Source organism: Dromiciops gliroides, chromosome 4 (assembly GCF_019393635.1).
Source record: "Dromiciops gliroides isolate mDroGli1 chromosome 4, mDroGli1.pri, whole genome shotgun sequence".
Taxonomy (NCBI): Eukaryota; Metazoa; Chordata; class Mammalia; order Microbiotheria; family Microbiotheriidae; genus Dromiciops; species Dromiciops gliroides.
The window spans coordinates 155,539,577-155,562,712 of NC_057864.1; the positions used below are offsets into that span (position 1 = coordinate 155,539,577).

At 39.4% G+C, this 23,136-nt stretch overlaps 1 protein-coding gene across 1 annotated transcript in view; it reads left to right on the plus strand.

The window, feature by feature from the left end:
• The window catches only part of SPTA1 (spectrin alpha, erythrocytic 1), a 107,173-nt gene that overhangs the window by 40,381 nt on the left and 43,656 nt on the right, over positions 1-23,136 (plus strand). Inside the window, exons 21-31 of the mRNA XM_043963436.1 lie at positions 585-719; positions 2,960-3,111; positions 3,937-4,123; positions 5,346-5,447; positions 6,651-6,742; positions 8,385-8,529; positions 15,223-15,404; positions 16,415-16,514; positions 16,617-16,814; positions 17,874-18,017; positions 20,447-20,550. Of these exons, the coding sequence (XP_043819371.1) occupies positions 585-719; positions 2,960-3,111; positions 3,937-4,123; positions 5,346-5,447; positions 6,651-6,742; positions 8,385-8,529; positions 15,223-15,404; positions 16,415-16,514; positions 16,617-16,814; positions 17,874-18,017; positions 20,447-20,550 (1,541 nt within the window). The remainder of the gene's footprint in view (positions 1-584; positions 720-2,959; positions 3,112-3,936; positions 4,124-5,345; positions 5,448-6,650; positions 6,743-8,384; positions 8,530-15,222; positions 15,405-16,414; positions 16,515-16,616; positions 16,815-17,873; positions 18,018-20,446; positions 20,551-23,136) is intronic.

A 23,136-nucleotide genomic window follows, 5' to 3' on the forward strand; every position in this document is an offset into this window, starting at 1 on the left:
CTACCACAAACTTGAGGATCCAGAGTTCTTACATGCTCATTTAAAAGTCAAGGGGCATAGTAAGAAAGGAAAGGAAAGATGAGCAGGAAGTAGAGATGGGCTCTTTTCTATTCACACTGTCACCTCTAAACAGCTATTAGAAATGGAGGATTCTAGTCACTGAATTTTATGTTGATCCCCATGTTGGTAACAACTGGATAAAAGTCTAATCCTACTTTGCAAAGAAACATGACTAGTTGATCCACCTGTGACTCCATAGCATCAAGAAGAAAGACGTTTATGGATGACCTCATTTCTACAGTATATTGCTATTGGTATGGAGAAGAGGGGATTGGATCTTGATTAGACAAACTGGATGGAAATAAATGAATTGCCCATAAGGCTAGCTATATCTGTGTGGTAGGGACACATTAGATCATAAACTCTTTAGGGGAAGTATTTGTTTTTTGTGGGTTTTTTCTCTTTGTATGCTGACTTTTTTATGTCTAACACAGTTTTGCCTATATTAGGCATTTTATAAATATTTGTTGATCTGAGGCACTTCCAGTTTTTGACAAGCTTCTTTGGCTTTGGATTACATTTAGCAACAAGCTGCACCAGTGGAAGGAACTTCTCAGGAAGAACGGGTCATAGCTTTGTATGACTTTGAAGCCAGAAGCCCTAGAGAAGTCACCATGAAGAAAGATGATGTCCTAACTCTCCTCAGCTCTATCAACAAGGTGACATGCTTAGCCCTTTGTCTCCTTCCATGTCTCTGTTTCCCAATGGTACCATATTGAATAGTAGGGAGTAGCAGGTGATTAAGTAAAATTTTTACATTTTATTCCAATTCTTCATCTCCCCTAGCCTGATATCTTTTCAAGAAATGAGTCTGACAATTCAATGATACAGTGGACATTTTCCTTATATTGTCTTTCAAGAGATTTTTAGTGTATTGTAATGTTTGAAGAGTTGATGTTAAGACCAGGATGACATGGGTTTAAGTGCCACTACTGACACATATTGGGTGTGCAACCCTAGTCAGGTCACTTAATTTTTTAGTAGTTCTAGACCAGTGGTTGACTTAGAAAACCACAAATTGGTTTAGAAAAACCACAAATTAACATTATCTACCTTGTATTTTTATTTATTTTGTTAAACATCTCCCAATTATATTTTAATCTGGTTCATGTTTAGGCAACTCTCTTAGACTATAGATTGCTAAACTGCATTAGCAGGAATTCACTTGTTCCCTTCTCCCCTCAAACCCCTCCCCCAATACCTTATACCACTATTTCTGTTTATTTTTGAAGGGTTTTCACAACTGATATTTATTCATCTTCACAAATCTCTGGGAGGGAAGGAAAAAAAGAAGGGTCTAAGATTTACCAAGACAGTGTGTGTGGTATGGTAGGAAAAGCATTGGAGTTAAAGCCAGGATGCCTGTGTTCACATCCTGCCTTTCATACTTGCTGTGTGACTCTTGACATCTCTTTAACCTTTCTGAGCCTTGTTCCCTCATCCATAATATTGGACCTTGTTCTTCCTACTTTGTTGGATTATTATGAGGAAAGCATTTTGTGCTGCATAAATTTGAATCTTTGGTTCTTAGCTGAATTTAAATGGTGGACATAGGTCCCATGAACCTAGAAAGGGACCTATATTTAAATTCAGAAGACCTAAGTTCTAGTTTGAGCTCTATCATTAATCAGTTAAGTAGCCTTAGACAAGTGAATTTCCTTTTCTGCCAAACAAAGGAGATAAGTTAGTTGGCCATGCAAATATTTTATATGTATGAGAGCATACATTTTGCAGTACCTTCCTCAAGAAAACAGATGAATTTATCAACCAAAAGTTAATTTTCTGGGCATCAGGGCAGGGACATTCCAGAAGGCATTTATAGAGGTGTAAAGACTAGTGACAGCTAGTGGATAAAGCACTGGCCCTGGATTCAGGAGGACTTGAGTTCAAATCCAGCCTCAAGACACTTGACATTTACTAGCTGTGTGACCCTGGGCAAGTCACTTAACCCTCATTGCCCCACAAAAGAAAAAAAATAGACTCAATAGCTCACATTTTCTTAGGATATTGGGGAAAATTAAAAACCATCTGGCTAATGACTTGTTCCTTTGCCTCTCATCCTAGTTACATTATTAGTCTCATAAGCTTTAGGTGTCAGGAAGTTCAGCCCAAAGCCCTACCTCATGGAATTTGACCTACCTTCTATAAACAGGTTTTCCCCATTTTGTGGAGGACTCTCTCAAGAATCTGACAATAGATTTATCTTATTCCTTTGAGGTTTAATCCTAGCTCAGGATAGTTTCCAGGTACCTAAACCATGTAAGGACTTTTAGAAATGGTGTTGACAAGCTAGACTCCATTTCAATAATGATCACAGGATGTTAAGTGGACATCAAACCTTACGATAAGAGGATTTGTTGAAGGGACTGGGGCTGTTGAACACAGAGAAAATAAAATTCAGGGAAAACACGATAGCTGTCTTCACTCACTCAAGGGGCCCTCATACAAATTGGCATTAGACTTTTTCTTGGCTTCAAAAGGCAGAAATAGGAACCATGTGTATATGTTGTAGTCAGACAGGTTCAATATAATGGGAAGGGGAAAGCCTTTCTAAGAATTAGAGCTATGGAAAAGTGGAAGGGCTGCCTCAGAAGGTAGTGATTGTTCCATTGCTGGAGGTCTTCAAGTGGCTGTTTGAAGACCACTTGTCAGTGCAGTGGACAAGATTACCACTCAACTGGAAATGTAAACATTCTCTTTAACTCAAAAATTTTATGATTGCATTGTATTCCATCCAAGTCCCCTCTTGAGCTCTTTGAAAAATGAAAAAAAAAAAGGCAAATGTTCAATTGTATTCTGCTTACCCTGGCTAAGTATCTGGAGCTTGGGACTTCTCCAGCTATGTGCCATTTGGCCACTGTCATTAAGAGCCACGTCGGGGATTTTGTTATCCTTCCAGGATTGGTGGAAGGTAGAAGCTGATGATCACCAAGGCTTTGTCCCAGCTGTGTATGTCAGGAGATTGGCCCGGGATGAGCTCCCCAGGCCTGAGCGGCGGAGACGGGAAGAGCCAAGTGACATTGCCCAACGCCAGGAGCAAATTGATAACCAGTAAGACTTAAGGGATTAAGATAAAGGATAATAAAGTGGGCAGAAATGACTCCATATATATATCTAACATGCCTATCCTGAGTCTGCTTGAGGAGCTGATATTCCATATTGGGCCATATTCTTCACAATGAATTAAAACAAACAAAGCCACACTTATTGACTATTTATTAAGTGCCAATCATTGTGTTGAATTCGAGGGAGGGATACAAATTAAAAGGCAGAATAGGCCCTGTTCTCAAGGATGCTTTTAGGGGACTCAGGGTTCTTTGGTGTACAACACAATAGAGTTGACATCTGCAGCAGCTTAGTTTGGGGTGGGAGTGGGTCTTGTGGGTATGTTCTGTGGGAAACCTAAGGTAATGAAGGATCATGGCATAGAAGCTAAATAGTTGAACTCCCTGAGTTCTCGGGATTCCTAGATTCAAACCCTACCCCTTTTATTACCTGTTTGTCTTTGGGTTAATTATTTCATTTCTCTAAATCTCATGTTCCTCCCTGTAAGATGGTGATAACAACAATTGTAATATAATCTCATACCTGGAGTGTTGTTGGGAGACTCAAATGAGATTATTTATGTAATGTACTTTGAAAACTATATAAATATATTTAAGTATTTTTATCATTTTTGACTGTATATCATACTGTCTATTCTTCTCTGTTTCTTTTCCTTTCTCCCATTTCCTCTTTGTCTTCTTTTCCTTTTCTACCCTTTGGTTCCTCTTTCTCTTCTCCCAACTCTTCCTTTCTCAATTCACCTTTCACTCTCTTTTTCTTTGATTCTTTTCTCTCCCACCACCTTTTGTTATTGTTGTTTCCCTTCCCCAGGTACCATTCCCTCCTGGAGCGAGCAGAGGACCGTCGGCGCCGCCTCTTACAACGATACAAAGAGTTTGTGCTATCTTACGAAGCTGGAGACATGCTGGACTGGATTAGAGAGAAGAAGGAAGAGAACACCGGAATAGAATTGGAAGATGTCCATGAGTTGCAGAAAAAGTTTGATGATTTCCAGACGGTGAGAAGAGACCAAACATTACACCCTGTCTCTCTCTCTCTCTCTCTCTCTCTCTCTCTCTCTCTCTCTCTCTCCCCCAAAATAGCTTTCCATTTGGTCTTCCTGCTTCAAGACTCTCCATTCCAGTATAATTTCCATTCACCTATCCAATTTCTCTTCCTTAAGTGAGGGTCTGATCATGTCATGCCCCTAATTCAATAAACTCAGATGATTCCACTCCCTGTTACACAACCCACCCCAATTTCAAATATTAAATTGTCTCTTTAACTTTTAATGACCTTGACCTTTAACCTGGTCCCCTCCCACATCTTTATTCTTCTTAAACCTTATTCTCCTGCATATACACCACATGATAGTGGCTTCCTCACTGTTCCTCAAACAAGACATTCCATTTCCCAACTCTGCTCATTTTTACTGGATATGTCCCAAGCCTGGAATTCTTCCTCTCCTCATCTCTGTTTTCTGGCTTCCTTCAAACCTCATAGAAAATCAGGCCTTTTGTAAGAAGCTGTTCCCAGTCTCCTGTGATTTGAACACTTTCCTTCTCCAATCAACTCCAATTTATCATGTTTCTATATAGTTTGGAAACATCTGTTTTCATGCTGTCTCTCCCTATTAACTTGTGACTTCCTTGAGAGCAGGTGCTATTTTTTTTAGGCAATGAGAGTTAAGTGACTTGCCCAGGGTCACATAGCTAGTAAGTGTCAAGTGTCTGAGGCCAGATTTGAACTCAGGTCTTCCTGAATCCAGGGCCAGTGCTTTATCCACTGTGCCACCTAGCTGCCCTCAGGTGCTATTTTAAAAAAATTTCTTTGTATACCCTGACACTAAGCACTTAACAAATGCTTGACTTGGTCACAAAACATGTTTTGGAGTTCAGCAATTCAGGTCCCTAAAATGCCTTTGCAACTTTCTTGCAGGCCTCCTAGGGAGTCCTTATTCCTAGTTTGAGAAGCAACATTGTAGGGTAGAGTAATCATTCTAAGGCTGATCTGAGAGAGAAAGGAGGGAATCTGAGTTCCTGATAAGCCCTGAAAGTAATCTTTAAGCTCCCACTAGCTTGTTCTTGCTTGTGACCCATGTACCTACAATTTCTACTATTATCTTTCCCCCACATGAGTCTACACACAGGGAAGACCCTTGGGAAGGGACAAAACTGAAAACTGCTCCATATATCTTCTCCTTGGGTAACTTGATATCCTCATTGTTTGTTTTCTTTCAGGATCTGAAGTCCAATGAACCTCGACTAAGGGACATTAACAAAGTGGCTGATGATCTTCGTTTGGAAGATCTTTTGACTCCACAAGGAGCTGAAGCTCAGCAGGTGAATAATGTCACTCTCTTTTTACTAACTATTGCCCTCTTCCTTCCTCTTTTTCCTGTAACATCCAAATAAGGCTCTTTTGTGTCCTTATTTCTCCCCATCTCACTTAGTTTCATTATACTGAGGACAATTAGGGGAATGAGGAGAGTGGGGGCCCTGCTTGGAAGCTAAAGTACATTGGCTTGTGACTTGGTAGCATTAGCTTTGATGATGTCAGTGGCCAAGGACTAGGAATCATTTTAGAATAAACCCAATACATTTTTTCCTTTTCCATTGTTAAATTGAATTTACTAAAGCAGATTCACAAACAAGTGTGTTTATTAAGCATCCACTGGGCCAAGGACCACATTATAGTTAGAGGCCTTGCATTCAAGGAGACCATTGCCTGATTGATCATTTTGAACATGTTGAACACACATACATGACATGATTTAAGAACACTCACTAAAGAATGCAGATATAAAGGGCACAAATACATTCAATAAATCTAAGGTAAGAGTAACCCCAAATGGGATGATGTTAATCAAGGCAGGCTTGGTGAAAAAGGTACATTTTGTTCTAGGTTTTGAAAAAGGAAGGATGGTGAAGGAGGGAAGGTTAAAAAGAAAATTAATCGACTGGGATCTGTGTTCAGAATAAAACCAAAAAGTTATAATTTGATTCTCTGGCTGGGTACCTAAGCTGTTATATAGCTGTGGAAGGCAACCCTCTGCATATTTGTAGGAAGAATGGAGAAAAATCTACATATTTCCCACAGGGAATATCCACTTATTTCCTGTGCTTTACTCTTGTAGAGAGATTCAGAATTTCTCTTAGGGTAAAATATTGAACTCTACCTACCACCAACAATATTTTCCCATGAATTTTTAGAGATTTAAAGTTGAATGCTTTGAATACAGGGTCAGCAAATTCCCTCAGAATTTTAGCTTAGCTCTGCAATCAAATGATGTCTAGGAACGGTTAGAAGAGACTTCTCTAGCTTCCATGGTCAGGGAATATTCCTCCATAACAAAGGGGAGAATCAAACACAGAGATCATTCAGGGAGTCTGATTCTATAAGAGAAAACCAGGAGAATAATGGTGATCAGACCCTCTTCTTCCATCTCCCCTCCCCCACACAGAAATGCTGCATAAACTCTGTTTATGCTCCAGCTCCATTTTCACGGGATTGAACTGAAATGTACTTTGTCTCCCCTGCCTTAGGAATTAAATGCCCGCTGGGACTCCCTGCAGAGACTTGCAGAGGAGCAGCGCCTCCTGTTGGGCAGTGCCCATGCTGTCCAAATGTTCCACAGGTAAGAACTCCTGTCTTTTAATCCTGAAGATACCAATGACCCAGGACTCCGAAAGGGAGCTGCTCATAAGACAGTGGGGATTCTCTCCCTAGCAGCACTTTCTCAACTATTAGTATCCCTTTTCTCTTTGATTGTCATTAGTCTCCGGGAAGAGGGAAAAAATACTGAGGGAAAGCTGAAAACCAAGTGTGCATTCAGGAAACTGCCAGCAGAGGGTGCCAGATACCACCCTGGCTTTGCAGCTGTCATGCCAAGGGGAAATGGGGAAAAATGGCTTTATTTTAAGGGCTCTTACACTGATTTCAGACACTGGATTCATTTGTTTTTATTTATTCTTGATATCATAGTACCAGAGGAAGAGAAGCAAAACTCATGGGGGTCATGGTGTCCACATGACTATTACTTTGGGTCTGCAATACTCAGCAGGCACTTAGCACACACTTTCGCTGTTAATTATCATATAATTATCTGTGTATCTATCTATCTATCATCTATGTGTCTGTCTGTTTATCTGTGTATATTTATCTATGTGTCTGTCTATTTATTTATTATCCCAATTCATTATGGATCTGGTGTGTATATATATAATATGTATATCTGTGTGTATGTATAAATATACATATATGTATATGTACATATATGTGTATATAGGTCACTGTCCTTCTTATCCATATGGACAAGAAGGACAGTGACATATATATATCCTTCTTATCCACATATATAAAGAGATATATGGACAGTGACCTATTGACCAGAGAGGATAGAATCATAAAAACAGAATGTTAAAGCAGAAATCATAGAATCAAACATCCTTATTTTAGCAAAAACAATAGCTAATAATAATAGCAATAATGGCAATAATGGTAAAGAGGAGGAAGAGAGGGAAAGAAGCATTTATTAAGAACCAGCACTATGTGGCAGACACTGTGCTGAGTACTTGATAAAGATCTTATTTGATTAATGACAATAACAAAAAAGAATGTAATATTTTGTGGCTTATAAAACACTGTGTTTATACTATCACCTCATGTACTCCTTACAACCTTATGAGCATTATTATTTTCATATTATAGATGAAGAAATTGATCCTCAGAATGGATAAGTGATTTGTCCAAGACCATAGCTAGTTAGTGACAGAATCAAGAATAGGGCCAAGCCCTGAATTACTGTTCCATGATCATTTCCTGAGAGAGAGGCATTTGGGAAGGCTCATTGTGCTACAGTTCCAGGGAACATTAGTCTTGGAGCTAGAAGATCCAGGTTTAAATTCTAGCTCTGCTACTTACTACCTGTGATCTGGGGCAAGCCTCAGTTTCCTCATCTCCACAATGAGGAGGTTGAACCAGACAACCTCTAAAGGTCTCTTCAAACTTTAAATCTAAGATCCCAAGAGATGGGAAGAAGCTTTCCAGATGAGAGTTTGTATTTCACACAATAAGGAGTGGCAGAGGTAAGGTGGGTGTTAACTATGCATTTCAGATCAGGATGGGTTAGCCCTTTGTAGTACCATTGTTGTTGTTTGTCCTTTATTCTCAAAGAGAACCACAATGTCATGAGTTGCATAAATCTGGACTTTGCTAGACTTTTGCTTGCTCTCCTTGCTATTCTTTTTGAACTCTTCATTCATTCTCATACTCCCCAGAGATGCAGAGGATACCAAAGAACGCATTGAGAAGAAGAGTCAGGCCCTGAAGGCTGCAGACCCTGGCTCAGATCTGTTCAGTGTTCAGGCTCTTCAGCGTCGCCATGATGCTTTTGAGAGGGATCTGGAACCTCTTGGAGAAAAAGTAAGCCAACTCATATTCTCACTTCAAGTCCTGTTTCTTTTTTACTACTCCCAGGCTCAGCCTCCTGATGAAGGTCCTTCTCTTGCTCCTCTCTAATGCTTTCATCCTCCTTTTCCTCTCATTTTCATCCTTCTTTTCCCTTTTCCCCTTAGATCAGATGATCCCCAAAGGAAATTTCCTATCAAGCTCCTAAATAAAAACTGTATTTAAGAAAAGATTCATACAGATCAATAACTGCCACCTTGTACCTGAGTGATCTAGAACCTCCTTCTCCCACCATTTCCCTATTCCTACACACAATTTAGACCTGAGGGATTCTACAGCCAGTATCCCTAATGTCCCCCAGAATTCAAACTGATGAGGAACTCCAGAAACCTCTCTGAAGTCAAGGTCTATCTTAGGCTTACTTTAAACTTCTTCTTCTTCTTCTTCTTCTTCTTCTTCTTCTTCTTCTTCTTCTTCTTCTTCTTCTTCTTCTTCTTCTTCTTCTTCTTCTTCTTCTTCTTCTTCTTCTTCTTCTTGCAGGACAATGAGGGTTAAGTGACTTGCCCAGGGTCACACAGCTAATAAGTGTCAAGTGATTTGAACTCAGATCCTCCTGAATCCAGAGCTTGTTCTTTATCCACTATACCACCTAGCTGCCTCCTTACTTTAAACTTACAAGGTGGATCTGGGCAGATAGGTGGTGCAGTGCATAGAGCACTATCCTTGTGATCAGGAAGATCCAAATTTGAGTTCAAATCCAGCCTCAGACTCTTTTTTTTTTTTGCAGGGCAATGGGGGTTAAGTGACTTGCCCAGGGTCACATAACTAGTAAGTATCAAGTGTCTGAGGCCGGATTTGAACTCAGGTACTCCTGAATCCAGGGCCGGTACTTTATCCACTGCACCACCTAGCTGTCCCAGCCTCAGACTCTTACTAGCTGTGTGACTCTGGTTAAGTCTCTTAAATCTGTTTGTCTCAGTTTCCTCCTCTATAAAATGAGCTAGATAAAGAAATGGCAAACCACTCCAGTATCTTTGTCAAGAAAACTCCAAATAGGGTCATGGAGTCAGACATAACTGAAAGGATTGAACAAGAGCAACAGTAACAAAAAGGCAGATCTGAAGATTTAATCACTTTAGGATCTGGCCAAGAGGAACTTGTAGCACAGCCTGATATTATGGTATCATAAGAGGCAAATAATAATAATTGAACAATAGTGATAGGTAACTATTAATATAATTAAAACAATGGCAGCAAGGTGACACATCCAACCTCAGACACTTACTAGCTGTGTGACCCTGAACAAGTCATTTCACCTGTGTCTGCTTCAGTTCTCTCTCTCTCTCTCTCTCTCTCTCTCTCTCTCTCTCTCTCTCTCTCTCTCTCTCTCTCTCTCTTGTGGGGACAATGAGGGTTAAGTGACAGGGTCACACAGCTAGTAAGTGTCAAGTATCTGAGGCTGGATTTGAAATCAGGTCCTCCTGAATCCAAGGCCAGTGCTTTGTCCACTGCACCACCTAGCTGCCCCCTGCCTCAGTTTTCTCAACTGTGAAGTAGGGATCATAATAGCTCCTACATCCCAGAACTCAAATATTGTGAGGCTCAAATGAGATAGTATCTATAAAGTGCTTAATACAGAGTTTGTGTAAATATAGTAAGCCCTTAATAAATGTTTGTTTTCCGCCCCCCCAATATTAATGCCAACCAGAAGACTTACGCCTATGTCTGTGAGCATGATATTCAGATTTTTACTATGACACATGAGGACAGTTGCAAATTTATGAATGGATTGTTTGTAAGCCAGTTATTTGGGACTCAGAACTCAGCCACAGTGTACTACATGTTAGTAAGGTTCTCAGACACAGGATCAAGGATGAGTAGAATAGTAGCAACTAGTAGAATAATGAGTCCAGAATGTAGAGTGCGTAGGGAGTAGGAAAGTATAAGAAGACTGGAAAGAAAAAAAAAGGCCAAGTCATATGGAGTTTTATATGACAAACAGGGCACTATATATTTGATTCTGGAGGCAATAAAGATTTTTTTTATTTTTTGGAAGAGAGGGCTGGTATTTTCAGAAGTGAATTTTAGGACAATCACTTTGGCATGGATGAGGGAGACCAATTAGAAGACTATTGCAATAGTGTAGACATAGGGCAATGAGGACCTATACTAGGGTGATGCTTTTGTGAGACTGGAAAGAGGGTGAATATGATATATGTTGTAAGATCAGTCTGCAATAAATAGATTTGAGAACAGGTTAGATATATGGGATGAGAGGAAGTAAGGAGTCATGAGGTAGTGAGGCTCACTGGCTGGGAAGATAGTGGTGCTCTTAACATTAATAGGAAATTTAGGAAATGGGGGGAGGAAAAGAAAATTAGATCTGTTTTGGACAGTTTGAGTTTGAGATGTTTATGGGACATCTATTTAAGATCTACAAGAGAGAGTTAGGCATGTGAGATTGGAGCTCAGGACAGAAGTTAAGGTTGGTTATATAGATCTGAGAATTGTCTGCAAAGGGATGATAATTGAATCCCTGGGAGCAAATGAGATCACCTTGTGAGATAAGGAAGAAGGAAAAGAATAGGGTGCCCAGGACAAAACATTTTTTGGGGGGGGTACCCATGGTTAGTGGGCATGGTATGGATGATAATCCAACAAAAGAGACCAAGAAGAGGTCAGACAAATAGGAGAAGAATTAGGAAAGAACAGTGATATGAAAACCTAGAGAAGAGAGAATATATGGGAGAAGTGAGCAATAATGTCAAAGATGGCTGAGGTCAAGAAGGATCAGAACTGAGAAAATATCGAGATATAGAAAGTAAGTGATCATTGGTAACTTTGGAGTCAGAAGTTTTAGTTGAATGATGAAGTAGGAAGCCAGATTTGTAGAGGGTTTAGAAGAGAATATAAGGAAAGTGGAGATGCCTAGAGTAGATACTTATAGAGCTTTATATTTGTTGTTGTTCAGTGATTTTCAGTCACGTTTGACTTTTTGTGACTCCATTTTGGGGTTTTCTTGGCAAAGATACTAGAATGGTTTGGCATTCCTTCTCCAGCTTATTTTACAGATGAAGGAACTGAGGGTTAAATGATTTGTCCAGAGTCATATAGCTAGTCTGAGGCCTTTTTTTTTTTTTTGGTGAAGCAATTGGGGTTAAGTGACTTGCCCAGGGTCACCCAGCTAGTAAGTGTTAAGTGTCTGAGGCTGGATTTGAACTCAGGTACTCCTGACTCCAGGGCCAGTGCTCTATCCACTGCGCCACCTAGCTGCCCCCAAATAAATGTGCTACATTGTTTTTTGTTTGTTTGTTTGTTTGTTTGTTTGTTTGTTTGTTTGTTTGTTTGTTTGTTTGTTTGTTTTTTTTGCTGGGCAATGAGGGTTAAGTGACTTCCCCAGGGCCACACAGTTAATTAAGTGTCAAGTGTCTGAGGTCAAATTTGAACTCAGGTCCTGTGGAATCCAGGCCTGGTGCTTTATCTACTGCACCACCTAGCTGCCCTAGTCTGAGGCCATTTTGAACTTCTTGACTTCAGGCCTGGTGCTCTATCCACTTTGCCATCTAGTTGCCCTAGTGCTGCCTATACATTATCTTAAATTTTGGCTTCCCAATAGCACTAAGTAGTATTATTATTTCCACTTTACATATGGGAAAACTGAAGTTCAGAGAAGTTAAATGACTTGTCCAAGGTTACACAACTAATTGGAAGTACAATTCAGATTTTCTGAATGTAAAACAACTTTGGACAAGTCACTTAATGGCATTCTTATTTTTCAAATGGGGATAATGATCATGGAATATTAAGGGTAACAAAGGGCTTCTACTCTACCATTACACAGGTTATTCTATCAGCTCCAACATCCCGATCTAGTAGTTGTCAGTTTTTGCATATATACCTCTAGCAATGGAGAATTTATGCCTACCTCCAACCAAACTAGCCCATTCTACTTTTGGAAAGCCCTAATTGTTAGAAAGCTTTTTCCTTATGTTAAACTTAAATATCCCATTCTATAACCACCATGACTGGTCCTAGTTCTGCTCTGCAGGACCAAGCAAAGGAAATTTAAACTATATTCCGCATGATAGTCTTTCACATACTTGAAGAGAACTATAATGCTCCCTTTACATCTCCTCATCTCAAAGAAACAGACTCTGAGTTAGAAAGAATCTTTAAACATTTTTATTGATTTTTTCTGTTTCTTACATCACCCTGGAGATATAAGTAAGATGCATCCCATTTATCCCTCCCCCTCCCCTTTCTTGAGAGCAATCCCATATGACAAATAGTATGTATTTTAGAAAGAGAGAAAAAAGTCAGCACAACTGATCAATACATTGACAAAGACTGCAAATGTGTAATGTGTAATACCCATAGACCTCTCAACTCCAAGAAGGGGTAGGTTGGGGGTACAGAAGGAATCTTAAGTACTATGTAATCTTAACAACTACCTGACCAAGAGCCCCTAGTGTGACACTTTCAATTATTAATTATGCAGCTTTTCCTTGAATACTTCCAGTGAGGTGCAATACATTGCTTACCCCCTAAGGCAACCCATATAACTTTTAGACAGCTTTAGTGGTTAGGAATCCAAAATCTTCCTTCCATATTCCACCCTTTTCTCTGAGCTCTGGGGACAAACAACAAAGCTAAACGCTCTTCCACATGACAGCCCTCTTTGCCACTAGACTCCATCAACCTCCCTACTCAAAAAATAATTTTGGCTTGTCTTTAGATTTCTATTTTTTAAATTTTTATTTATTTTCTTTTTAATATATGGAAGAAAACAACCATCTCTATAACATGGTGTAGGAAAAAAGAGGATTGCATATGAAACTGCAAATCTATTATATATAACCTTCTATTCCTTTTAAATATAGAATGGTTATCATGTAAATTTCTTTTTTTATTCTTCCTGAAAACTTCATATCCTCAGGTCAACTTTGACCACAAAACATTGATCCAAAGGATCTTGTCCTTTCCTTGAACTCTTTTTTTTTTTTTTTTAGTGAGGCAATTGGGGTTAAGTGACTTGCCCAGGGTCACACAGCTAGTTAAGTGTTAAGTGTCTGAGGCCGGATTTGAACTCAGGTACTCCTGATTCCAGGGCCGGTGCTCTATCCACTGTGCCATCTAGCTGCCCCTCCTTGAACTCTTTAAGTTTGCTTTCTTCAAATATAGAGCATTTACCATCCTATACCTCCTTTTCCATCAAAAATTCTAGGAAGTCGTGTACCCTTGCTGCCACCAAGGTTCCCGTTGTTTTTTTTTTTTTTTTTGCGTGTGTTTTTTTTTTTTTGGTGAGGCAATTGGGGTTAAGTGACTTGCCTAGGGTCACACAGCTAGTAAGTGATAAGTATCTGAGGCTGGATTTGAACTCATGTACTCCTGAATCCAGGGCTGGTGCTCTATCCACTGCACCACCTAGCTGCCCCGGTTCCCATTGTTTTTAACCTCAGAAACTCTGAACTGAAGTTGTTGGTCAGAACAGAAAGATCTTTAGTGCTTCCCTCAACTTTTGAAGGATGAAAGTATCATTAATGCAAGTCACAGATGTTTCACTTCTTAGTTTTTGTTAGTAAGACAGAGAAAACTCTAACGGTTGTCAAGTTCATTAAAATCTTCTAGTACTACTTTCGAGAGAGATTTGTACTATGTTTGTTGAACTCTTATTCTAATTCTTCCTTCTGCACAAGTGGTCTGTAGTATGACTAAGTAATTTCTTTTTCTCTCTTCCGTGATTTTTATCCATTTTTATTATTACCCCACCTTTAAATTCCTAAATTTCCTTATTTCCTCACATAAGTATATCTTCTTAATATCAGTACCATTCTACTGCCTCTTTTATATACTGTGTTCCTTCTCAATGGTATGGAGTTAACTGTGGCTTTTCAAATGCTATTCTAGTAGATTATAAATTCTGTCAGGACTTGAACTATAAATCCAGTGATACCTTATCTGTGGGCTTGAGCACCAGCCTAGTAGCTTTTGAAAAGATTTGTCACTAGGTGGCTAGCTGTAGGGTATGATGCTTTATTTTTCCCAGCCACAGCAAGCCAGAAGACTACATTGTTGAAGGGTCATCGTGGACTTGCTGATGCTGACATAATCATACACTTTTATAGTATATGAAAGAGGTTCCATTTGAACAAAGTTTGCTCTTGCAAAATCATATTCTAGTTTTGACTGCCCTTCCTATCTCCACAAAATGAGTAACTAGTTGGCACAGTGGAAAAAGCACTACATGTGGAGTTAGGAAGACCTGACTTCAAATCTAGCCTGAGACACTTACTAGCTGTATGTCTCTGGGCAAGTCACATAACCTCTGTTTGCCTCATCTATAAAATGAGGATAATAATAACACCTACTACAGAAGGGAGTTATAAGGATTAAGTGAGATGTATTGATCAAATATTTGTAAAGTGTGTTATAAGCCTTAAAGTGCCATATAAATGCTAGTTTTATTAATTACTAATATATGTGAATATAATGTACTATAAAAGTATAATAATTATAATTGTTGTTATTTTAACAAAGTTGAAAATGATTGTTTTTCATTTTGAACTCATTTATATGTAGAACTGGATGTGGGTATTCACAAGAGCACCTGAGGGCTGGACCTAAATGTCATGGTAATTGCATGCTATAGTAGGAGATGATCTCCTAAACTAATGGATTTTGATGATCAGGGTTCTGGCACTTCCCCAGGTAACAACTTTGGGAGAAACAGCAGAAAGGCTCATTGAGTCCCATCCAGATGCCACTGAGGATCTGCAGCGGCAGCGCACAGAACTTGAAGGGGCATGGGATAACTTGCTTCGGTACACAGAAGAAAGAAAGGATGACCTGAGTGAGGCACAGAAACTCTACTTGTTCCTCAATCAGGCCAGGTGAGAAGCACTTGTCAGGGGCAGGGAGGTGGGGGTGACCATTTTGGGATGAGAAATTCTTCCTGCCAAGGGCATTTCTCTGTCCTGTGACATTGCTGAGGTCTGAAGATATTGTCATTCCTTAGAAAAGGTACCAAAAATAAATGCAGGTTACTTGTTAAAACATTAAGAGGTTGTGTCTAGTAGAAAGAACCCACAACTAGAAATTAGGATACCCAGTTTCAAATTACATCTTTGGGTCACCTTACCCCTCTGAGACTGAGCAGGGGGACTTGCTAGATGGCTTCTGTGGTGCCTTCTGGATTTAAATCCATAATCCTATGATTTTAAGAGGGGGTTGGGCTGATGAACTCCATATTCCATAAAGTTATTAATTTTATTATATCTATTTTACAAATGGAGGAACTGAAGCCCAGAGAAGTCAAGAAACTTACCAAAGTTCCTATGAGTAACATACATAAGATCTATATTTGAAACCCAGGTCTTTTAGCTTCAAATTTCATGCCCTTTCCATGACATTCCAAAGGCAGTCAGTTATACTACCTAGCTTACTGAGTTGCTATGAAGAAAGTTAATAGGGAATCTTAAAGAACTATTAAAATGTGAGATATTATTACTAGAGAAATTATAAGGTGAGTTGGAAATAGGTCTTACAGTTGGCTTCTAAAGATTTAATGGTCTTTTCTCAGTGCTTATCCTTCTTGACCTCTTTGAAGCATTTAATACTGTTGACTGCTTAGATTTCCTAGGATACTTCATTCCCTGTGGTTTTTCATGAGTACTTCCACTTGGTTCTCTTCCTAATTGTCATGAATTTCACCACTTCTCAGACTCCTTTGCCAGATCATTATTCGCAACATGATCCTTAATTACAGATAAGCTTCCCTCCACCTCCCCATGCCCTGACCAAGGCTATGACTTGGGCCCTCTTCTCTCTTCTCTCACTTATGTCAAGAGTGGAGAGATCTCTCCCCATTTCACCTTATGAATACATATGTTTGTTTCCATAGGGAAATACTGTCATGGATTAATGGCATCCGTGGCACTGTGTCATCAGTAGATCTGGCTGAAGACCTTACAGGGACTGAGATCTTACTAGAGAGACATCAGGTAGGATCATATCCATCCATGATATTTTTCTTTGAAGTAGCTGTCCTGGTTCTGGCTGGACTCATCTTTTGATGTAAATGTTTTCTTTCTCACAACTGGTAGGAACACCATGAGGAGATGAAGGCTGAGGCTCCTACTTTCCAGGCTCTGGAAGACTTTGGTATAGACCTTTTAAGCAGTGGGCATCGGTCTGGCCCTGAAATAGAAGGGAAGCTACAATTTGTGAGACTTGAGAGAGAAGATCTGGAGAAATCTTGGGAGCGGCGAAAGAAGATGCTTGATCAATGTCTTGATTTCCAGGTACAGCCAATTCTTGCTCCCAGAACAGTAATTGAGTCTTGACTTTGATCAGTGACACATATACAATGCATTTTCACTGTAAGATCTTCCTAGAACACTGGCCTTCCTCTGCAGCTTTCAAAGATTCAGCTCTTGTTTATCCCCTTTGTGAGTTGATAACTCCTCTTAACCTCAGATTTGATTTATCCCTCCTCAAACTATAGACAAAAGAGCCAAACAAGAAGGGGATTACAATTGACTAGAGTCATGTGATTGCATACTTAAGGGTGTTAAATTATGTGTTTCCAGCTGTATTCCAAAGTAAAAGAAAGAAAGAAGGGAAGGAAGGAGAGAGGGAGGGAGGAAAGGAAGGAAGGAAGGAAGGAAGGAAGGAAGGAAGGAAGGAAGGAAGGAAGGAAGGAAGGAAGGAAGGAAGGAAGGAAGGAAGGAAGGAAGGAAGGACTTATTATGTTCTTACTATGTGCCAGGTACTGTGCTAAGTGCTAGGGATTCAAATACAATTTAAGAAAGAAAGTCCCTACCCTTGAGGAGCTTACATTTTACTGGGGGAAGACAATATATGAAAGGGAGATGAAAAGTACAAGGGGCAAAAGTGGGGGGAGTTGAAGTTCAGAAGCCAGGAATAGCACCAGGAGTGAATAAAGGCCAGCCCAGAACATTCCAAAAGAAATGGAATAGGAATTCCAATAGAAACTTATCAATGGGAGAAGGGAGGTGGGCTTTCCAAAGGGTTGTTCCAGGTTGAGAAGCTACAAGGTTGGATGGATGTTCTAGCACAAGTAGGCCCCAGACACTCTGAGGGAAAATCCAGGATAGATGGAGGAAAGAAAGAAGATAGAGAAGGGTAATGAAAGAAATAAGCCTGTAAAGCTAGCCAGGCTGCGAAGGACTTTAAATACTAGAATGAAAAGTTTATTTCCCTTGGTCCTAATTCTACTTCTTCATGCAGCACATCAGAAACTGTGACGGTGACTTCTGAATGTGATGACTCCACTGTCTTTAATGGAGAAAAGACTCTATTATAAAAATATTAACAGATTTTTCTTGTGATCCCCATAGCTATTCCAGGGAGACTGTGATCAAGCAGAGAGCTGGATGATGGCCCGAGAGAGTTCCCTGAGGACAGATGACAAAAGCTCCCTGGACAGTCTTGAGGCCTTGATGAAGAAGCGTGATGATTTAGATAAGGCAATCAATGCCCAGGTATACAAACAAAGCTGTGTCTCTGATGTCTTGACCCTCTGGGTCCTCTTGGCTAAGCCTGGATAAAGGGTTACCAAAGAGTACTGGGATTTGGGAAGCTTGGATGAGATCAGAACATGTTTCCTGAACAATCTGTTTTAACAGCTGGAACCAAAGAACTGCAGAGACAAGGGCAGTTAGAGTCACATTCACGATTGTCTGAGAAGTAGAGTAGTATAATTAAGAAATGACTAGAAGTGGAATCAGATTATTGACTCAAATCTCAGTTTTGTGATTCATTTTTACTCTGTCATCTTGCAGAAGGAACTTGAGCTCTTTGGACCTCAGTGTACTCATTTGTAAAAATAGGGGGTAGGAATGACTTATCTCTAAGTTCGTTTCTAGCTCTAAATCTTATGATCTTCTCTGAACCTCAGTTTCCCCATCTGTAAATGAGAAAACTAATACGTGTATGACTTATTTCTCTACTATGTTGTGGGGAAACAGTAATGTTAACATTATCTAAATATTAAAGAAGAAAAGAAGCATTTGTTAAGGGCCTACTAAGTGCCGGGCATTGTGCTAAATGCTTTTCAAATATTTACATTTGATCCTCATAACAATAATACATTTTATACAAAACAATACAATATAAAAATACAAAAATAATACATTTGATGCTCGTACAACCCTAGGAGGTAGGTGCTGTTATGATCCCCCTTTTAGAGAAGAAATTGAGGCAGGCAAAGGTTAAGTGACTTAACCAGGGTCATACAGCTAATAAGTGTCCCTAACCAGATGTAAACTGAGATCTTCCTAAATCCAGGCCCAGAGCTTTATCCACTGCAGCAACTTAGATGCTTTTCATTAGAAAAATGAAAATGGGCAATATCCATACTCATTTGCCATAAAGTACTCAGGGATCTCATTGAGGGCTTGAATTTGGGAGACAAATTGCCTCTTGAACTAAAGGATGTATTTCCAGCCTCCCTGGTTAGACAGGTGCTGACCAATTGAGATCCTTGTGCAGAAGATTAGGATTTGGATTATAACCAAGTTATAGTTAGAACAGATTTCAGAAATCTTAAAATTAAGCAGCTCCTCTGTTTTCTTCCATTTATAAAGCATAAAGATATAGAGAGAAAGTCACAGTTTAAGGAAACCCTTAGTTAAGAAAATATATATATTTATCAATATATCATCACTATATTGCCTGTACCTTTATGTTATAGCTGTGCATGTTATATATAACACACATATCAAATACATGTGTTAAACACACGTGCATGTCATGTATAGATGCTATGATACAGATATCTACACATGCATACATATGTGGGAAATTAGAATGTTCATATTTATTACATATATATATGTACATATTCTATTATCTAAGAATTTGGGAAATTATGGTGTATATGTACATATGTGTACATACATGCATGTATATGAACAAATATATGGATATATATCCATATATGAATGTCATGCTTTCCAAAACAAATGAATTTTTATATAATTATTCAATTTATAGAAGAAATCAACCTAGAATTCTAGGATTCCATTAAATCACAAGTTCCTCTGGCACATTTTAAATATGATCATTTTAAAAAATGATTTACATACATCTCTTCAAGAATGCACATAGGGTACAGATTTATGGATCGTTGCTTGTAAATTTTTCATATTATTCAGTACAAATCATGAATGCCAACTGTGTAAGAGAGTTATTAAATGATCTGCAAATGGGAGAAAAAAAATGATTTTTGAAATGTGGACCAGAGCCAGTTAGGTCAGGGGAAACAAAGAAGGAGGAAGGAAGAAATGATTTTTCTTGTGTGGGGTAGGGCTGTCTTTGACCCTGCCCAATGCATTCTAAAAATGAATGAATGAATGAATGAATGAAAAAACATTAATGAGTGCTTTCTAGGTGCTAAGCCCTGTAAATACACAAAGAAATAAAATAAAAAAATGCAAAATACAATAAAAAATGGCTAGATAGTCCCTGCTTTCAAGGAGCATCCATTCTAATGGTGGATACAAAGCATACAGAAAAGTTTAGGTACAGGATTGATGGCAAGGCCCAGTGTTCCTTCCACATCATCAACAGAGCAGATAGAATAGACCTCTTCCCCTTTCCCAAGATATAAACAGGCAGGATATCTAGGAAAGAAGCTTGATTAAGTTTCCCACTTAAGGCTTGGGGTTGGGGATGTGGAGGAGAGTAGCTGCCATACGAATCAATTTCCTTTCAATTACACTATAACTATAGTGCTTGATCCCCATCTATAGAGCTAGATGAGGAAAGTGAGCCTTAGAGATGTAAAGTCAAATTACCATAGTTACATGACTATTAACAATCATAGCTGGGGACTGACCCAGTTATCCTGACTCCCAACTCAATGTTCTTTCCCTTATTCAATGCTGCCTCTCACTTTTCCTTTGTCCAGGAAGAAAAGATCAATTCACTGAAAAGTTTTGCAGAGCGGCTCATAGACGATGATCACTATGCCAAGGAAGAGATTGCTGACCGGCTCCAGAGAGTGCTAGACAGGTAAGGCATCACCAATCATTTCCTTCTATGATAAGCAATTTTTGGCAGCCAGTAGTTTCTTTCTCTAAGATTGATTGCTACGTAGGGTCAGATGGATGATCAGTGAATCAGTCAATGAGCATTTATTAAGCATCTATTTTGTTCCAAGTATTGTGCTAAGGATAAAAAGACATTTTTTTTTTAAAAAGCCCTGCCCTTAGGGGTGGCTAGGTGGCACAGTGGCTAAAGCACCAGCCCTGGATTGAGGAGTTCCTGAGTTCAAATCTGGCCTCAGACACTTGACACTTACTAGCTGTGTGACCTTGGGCAAGTCACTTAACCCCCATTGCTACACAAAAAACAAAAAACAAACAAACAAAAACAACACAATACTATTTGGGGCAGCTAGGTGGTACAGTGGATAAAGCACCGGCCCTGGAGTCAGGAGGACCTGAATTCAAATCCGGCCTCAGACACCTAACACTTACTAGCTGTGTGGCCCTGGGCAAGTCACTTAACCCTAATTGCCTCACTAAAAAAAAAAAAAAAAAAAGCCCTGCCCTTGGAGGTAGCTAGGTGGCACAGTGGATAAAGCACTGGCCTTGGATTCAGGAGGACCTGGGTTCAAATTCAGCCTCAGACACTTGACACTTACTAGCTGTGTGACTCTGGGCAAGTCACTTAGCCCTCATTGCCCCACAAAACAAAAACAAAAACAAAAACAAAAACAAAAAAACGAAAAAGCCCTGTCCTCAAGAGCTTAGTTTGGGAAGGCAATTATTATTCTTATTTTGTTATGAATCCATGCTAAACCTCAGTGCAACTCATTGGCCTAACTGTGAAAGACTCCCAAAATACCCTCTATGCTAGGAATATTTCCACCTGAAACTAAAGCAGTTGAATTACAGGGCATATATTTGAGGAACATTAGCTTAGAGGACAACCCAATATAAATACAATCAGGGAAAAGGAACCATTTGATTTTTGCCCCCATAGGAATTCAGGAAAATAGATGACTTTACGACAGGGGGCCAAAGTGACAGAACCCTCGGGTGGATGTGGAGGCAATAAGCAGGGGAAGGTTATGTTTTGTGATGGTTTAGGCCTATACTGAACCTCAAGGTAAGGTAAGAAACACACGTCTCACCTCCTTCTGTATGTAGGCACCCTGTGGCAAAACCCCTTTCACTTTCTATTAGTTACACCAGCACATCCACTGTTTTATAAGAATCTAAAGAAGTTAGAAGAGATTCTCAAGCATCTACTCTCACCCCTCATTTTACAGAAAAGGAAATTGAGGCCCAAAGAGGAAAAGTGACTTAGCCAAGCAGTGTTACAAAGGTAGTAAGCAGTTTAGCTGGGCTTCACATACTCGCATTTTAAGTCCACCTTTTTGCTCCATTCTGGGTGACTTCCAGGGAAACATAAAATCAGGAAACACTGGACAGTAGCCTGAATGACATCAAATGTGTGTGTGTGTGTGTGTGTGTGTGTGTGTGTGTGTGTGTGTGTCTAAGTGATACCAGACATAGCATCTATAAAGAATTAATTGTTATTGGAGGTTTTTATGACCCCATCTAGCCAAAAGATTTGGCCCCTACACATCCTAAAATTTTACCCTATCGCCTACATGAAGCAGTATGCCTAGAACTTAAGACCAGGTTGCCCATCATTGATTCTGAGAATTCTATTCACTTCCACATGAATTTCCTGATTTCTTATTCTGAATATCACAGTGTGCTAGATACTAAAGGACAAACAAAAATGAATGTGACACAGTCCCTGCCTTCAAATACCATGTAATCTTGTAGGCAGAATGAGGCTCAAAGGTGAGAAGCCAGAATGCAAAGAGAAATGGGAAAGTGCACAAAAGAGCTATAAAGAGAGCAAAAAGCAGCACTGGGCAAAGAATGTGAAGAGTACTGGATTCTGAGTCCAAGGACCTTTGTTTGAATCCCTGCTCGGCATCTACTGGCTATGTGACCCTGAGCTTAGCTCCCTGGACCTCAGTTTCCTATAAAATGAAAAGTTTTAAATAGATGAACTCCAAGGTCCCTTTTAATTTTAAATTCCTATCTCTCTGATCTCCCAAGAGGGAGAGATCACCTCTGGTTAAGGACTTGCAATGGAAAGCCTGAGAGGAGATAAGAGCTCCCAGATAATCATAGAGCAGTTTTAAATGAGATATGCAAAGGAGAGGGCCAACTCTGAGAGATGAATGGGAGAACAAGATGGGTTCTGGGAATAAACTACTGCTCTCATCATGGTCATTTTCATTACCAGGAAGCCTTAAATAAATGCCAAATCACACATGATGCTGGTCTTGCATATGCGACCTTCCACAAATAGTCAATCAGTTGATATAATTTTATTAAGTGCTTATTATGTGCCAGGGACTGTGTATTGATTAAACTAATACTTGTATAGAATGAGCTTCACAGTTACAGTCTCTTCGCTTGCTGGGGTTTATTGGGGGTATCATTTTTAAAATCACTCATAGAATTATAGAATGTTAATAGTTGAATTAGAGTTATAAAGATAATTTAGACCTAATACCATGACCTCCACTTAGAATATGTTCAATAAATGTTGGTTGAATTAATAAAT